Source organism: Berghia stephanieae, chromosome 14, assembly GCF_034508935.2.
Source record: "Berghia stephanieae isolate SIO BIC M18660-M18661 chromosome 14, UCSD_Bste_1.3, whole genome shotgun sequence".
In the NCBI taxonomy this organism is placed as follows: Eukaryota; Metazoa; Mollusca; class Gastropoda; order Nudibranchia; family Aeolidiidae; genus Berghia; species Berghia stephanieae.
The window spans coordinates 14,106,417-14,111,416 of NC_088373.1; the positions used below are offsets into that span (position 1 = coordinate 14,106,417).

At 31.8% G+C, this 5,000-nt stretch overlaps 1 protein-coding gene across 1 annotated transcript in view; it reads left to right on the forward strand.

Annotated features, from left to right (window-relative positions):
• The window catches only part of LOC144959722 (uncharacterized), a 50,872-nt gene that overhangs the window by 39,776 nt on the left and 6,096 nt on the right, over positions 1–5,000 (forward strand). The window contains exons 21-23 of the mRNA XM_078892402.1: positions 231–575; positions 2,834–3,098; positions 4,575–4,645. Coding sequence (XP_078748528.1) covers positions 231–575; positions 2,834–3,098; positions 4,575–4,645 — 681 coding nt within the window. The remainder of the gene's footprint in view (positions 1–230; positions 576–2,833; positions 3,099–4,574; positions 4,646–5,000) is intronic.

Genomic DNA, 5,000 nt, shown 5'->3' on the forward strand with positions numbered 1-5,000 from the left:
TACTACTACTAATACTACTATTACTACTACTAACTACTACTACTACTACTATTGCTACTACTAGTACTACTACTACTACTACTACTACTACTACTACTACTACTACTACTACTACTACTACTACTACTACTACTACTATTGCAGAAATTGCAATAACAATTTAGAAACTTATACATTGTTTCCTCACAAAGAGTGAAAAAAAAAACTCAGTGTCTTCTTTCATCCCACAGACCCAGCCATCCTCGAGTCGTATACAATCAACGACCAAAACACTTCTAGCGTCCAAGTAAGAGTAGGAGATCCAGTGACTTTTATATGCATTGCCTGGGGAAATCCCGCCCCAATAATGGCGATTAGTGGTCAACTGACCAAAATTAAGCTGGAAGGACAAAGGGACCGCTTTGGTTTGAATGCGTATAAGCTGAGGGCAGACATTGCCTCAGTGAGGGTGTCAGACACGGACACATTTATCTGCACAGCACTGACCCCGCCACGACCTGTTGGAAGAAAGAAGAGGTGTGCTGAACAAGTTAACAAAACAGATCAAATAACGGCCAGTGATCTTATTGTAATCGGTAAAAACTACATCTACTTCTATAATCTGTTGATACATAAATATTATAAATATTTTTAGAAATTATAAATATGTGAGCAGTCGTCTCAAAACGGTATTATGTCGGTATGGACCAGATGATAATAATTCAAATTAAAGTCAATCTGTTTAAAAATATGAAATCTTGGATTTTAGCACTTTAAAATACCGGATGCATGTTCCACAATAAGACATACAATCTCAAAGCAATTCTAATAATATTGGTAATAAAGTCAAATTTTAGCACTTTAATCATTCCGACTTAATATCGCTTTGAGGCGATGGGTCACATATGTGATCCACGCATCAATCAGTTATATGAACAAGTTTTAGAGTTTAAAATGGAAAATTTAATATACAAAACAATTAAGACTTATGTAAATTCAGGAAAGATACTCATTTTTTTCTGAATGAGGCATCTTAATCTAATTAATGTTTACTAATATAGACCTTTAAGTCATACTTTAGTATAATTTGGTTTACTCGACCCTATACATGATAGAGATTGTGGGTCACACATGATTGATTTAGAACCCAGAACAACTAAATAAACAGAAACGCGTTTTTCACTGTAAGAAATGGTTAAGATTATACAGTATCGAATTCCAAAATCTAAAGGTGCCTAAATGAGTCAATAAAATGTTTAGTAAAATAAAGGTTAAAAGTTAAAATTACTCTTATAAAAGATACAAAACAAAGTAAACGAAGTTTCGGACTCTCACTTTCTTTTCGTTGCAGACATGGAGAAATTATTCCAATAGGTCAGAAGCCATTAATTTTTCGATAAATGACTGCTAACCTTGACCTTTGATTTAGATTGTTTAAGCCAATAAGGTGATTACGTCACAGCGGTCATGTATGCATTTTAATTTGAGTGGTTTATTCCTATTAAAGGCTTTAAAATTGGATTCAATAGTCTGATGTCACGTCGCCCAGCAACGGCGGCCATCGTGGTTCTAAACAAAGAAACTTGGTACTTTATATTCTTCGTGCTGGCTAGAACTTTTCATATGTCTTGTGATCAGAACGTGTAAAAGTCAAAACATGATCAGATTTATAATGCTTTTTTTTCATCTGGAAACGCTTTATGCTCGTCCGCCATTGTTCCGATAGTTTAGAGCCAGTTACTAAGTTACCATGCGTCATTCCGAGGGAAGTGACGTTACGACTGTTGAAGTGTATTGGTGTTATGAATTTATATCAAGACCTGACAATCTTTAATGCTTTTTTTAATTTATCATATTTGTATAAAATCATAATTTTCAGAAAATGTATTTTTTATTAGGAGAGGGATTTGTATTTTTCCTCTTACCATTGCAATAATGATAATAATAATAATAATAATAATAATAATAATAATAAGAAGAAGAAGAAGAAGAAGAAGAAGAAGAAGAAGAAGAAGAAGAAGAAGAAGAAGAAGAACAATAGTAGTAATAATAATAATAATAATAATAATAATAATAATAATAATAATAATAATAATAATAATAATAATAATAATAATAATAGTAATAATAATAATGATAATAATAATAATAATAATAATAATAATAATAATAATAATAATAATAATAATAATAATAATAATAATAATAATAATATAATATAATAATAATAATAATAATAATAATAATAATAATAATAATAATAATAATAATAATAATAACAATAATAATAATGATAGTGGTAACTCTAATCCTTCCTTGGTATTATTCATGTAAATACAAACTTGCAACTCAGATTACCAAGGGCAATGACCGATACAAATTCAAATAATACACGATAACATTATTATTATTATTATTATTATTATTATTATTATTATTATTATTATTATTATTATTATTATTATTATTATTATGAGAGTTATTGTTTTTGTTGATTTTGGCACAAAATTTGGATCTGCATGATAAATATATACACTAAATGAATTATGATAATTATGACAATGTTGGTGATTGTGGTGGTCGTGATGATGGTAATGAAGGTACTACCGTAACTTGGGGACCCAAATAATTTTGGGGTTTTGGGAGGGGGGGAAACTTCTTTTTTTAAATATTTTTTTAAAAGTCTCTCCCCTCCCAAACCCCCTACTAGACTTTTTTAAGCCCCCCCCCCCCCTCCCAAACCCCCAAAATTATTTGGGTCCCCGAGTTTGCGGTAGCACCGGTAATGAAGGTAATCATAATGATAAAATTAAAGACAGAAATAAAAAGAAATGATTCTTTCTTTTAACTTCAGGACCCCCTCTGCCCGTGATCCCGGAAGACAACCCACCAGTGGCCAAGAGCCGACCCAGCGGACAGTTACTTGTAGAAGTGGAGGTTATCTCTCATCCCGCTCCAATTTCATACGTTTTCGCTAAAGAAACTGGAATAGAAGGCAACACGTCTATATATACGGAAATTCCCAGGGACAAGTACACTATTGAAGTTACAAAATTAAATTGTCGAATAAGCTCTGTCCAGCTGTGGACGGCTGATTATGAGATTGATGAAAATACAAGGTAAAAACTTTTCCATGGTAATTATAATTTGAGAATAATGTTCATGGTGCACTTTACAAAAATCCAGATTGCTTCCGTACTGCCCTTGCTTTGGAAAACACAGTAGGTATGTGCAATGTTAACCAAATACCAAATACTGTGTTCGTTAAAGAAATGGTAGCATAGGCAGAGGCGTGGCTATATTGGTTGATTTGGTGCCTGGCTCCGCATCCATCTTTTAAAAATGGATTCTACACCTTTTAAAAAAATAATAATAAAACTAAGAAATAGTATATATCACCTCTTACTTATTTTAGTAAGTATTTTCTTTAATGTCTTTTCTTTCTTTTATATATTTACAAATATTAGCATATATAATTCCTTTTCTTCTTCTGATTCTGGCACCACCTTATACTGTAAGCATGACACGCCACTGAGCATAGGCATACTGACGATAGTAGTAGCAGCATTAGTATTATCAGAACCCACCACCGTGATCACCACCACAATCTTAACCCTCTCCTTACCAACTACAGGAAAATCGTCACATTCGTTACGATACAACAAACATTTTTCTTATTCAAATTTCTCTTGTATATCATACAATTGATAGAAAATGAACACAGTGTGTTGTAGAGCATGTTTTGCTAAAGAAATTATATATCGCAAAATCTTTCTGAGCCTAGTGTGTTTGAGTGATAACAAATCTATTTTTGTGTTAGTTGAGTGTGAAGATTTGGGGTCAATCCTGAAACAGGCTGGTAAGGAGAGGGTTAAGCATATTAGTTTAACAAACAAAAAAAAATCAACAAAATTAATGACAATAGTAACAGCAACACCAGCAACAGTAACAAGAAGAATGCAAATGATAACAACAGTTAAAATTACAACTACAAGGCCAAAAGAATTTACAATAACGACAAAATCAAACTGTGTGTTTGATCTCACTGTACATGTTAGGTGTTATTACTAGCTTGGTGCCCGTATAACGCGCATTTATCACTTTTAGTAAAGGATCAATTTAGTAGTGTTAGTACTAATACTACTACTACTACTACTACTACTACTACTACTACTACTACTACTACCACTACTACTACTACTACTACTACTACTACTACTACTACTACTACTACTACTACTACTACTACTACTACTACTACTACTACTACTACTACTACTACTTTCTACTACTACTACTACTACTACATACTACTACTACTACTACTACTACTACTACTACCACTACTACTACTACTACTACTACTACTACTACTACTACTACTACTACTACTACTACTACTACTACCACTACTACTACTACTACTACTACTACTACTACTACTACTACTACTGCTACTACTACTACTACTACTACTACTACTACTATACTACTACTACTACAACTACTACTACTGTCGTAATCAAAACAGCCTTCACGTTTAACGATGCTCAATTTAATTATATTTATTTATGCACTGTTTTTATCCGCTACAGGTACAAATTCACAATTAACAACGCGTTTGGCTCCCCATATCATTTTTATATGGGAACCAGGAAGGAAGATGGTAAAGTATACAATGTTTACAATCAATTTCTTCTGCCAACATTGTCGGTCAAATATTTCTATACCATCGTATGTCATGTATTCTCTCCAGATATTGATGTAATATCCTGCATTCCATCTCTCTTTCTATCTATATATCTATCTATTCACACACACACACACACACACACACACACATACACACACACACATATATATATATAATATATATATTATATATATCTATAAATATATATTTATATATATATATATATATATATATATGAAAGCGTGTGTCATACCACAAGACCACATGGAAGTATATATATATATATACATATATATATATATATATATATATATATATAATATAAATT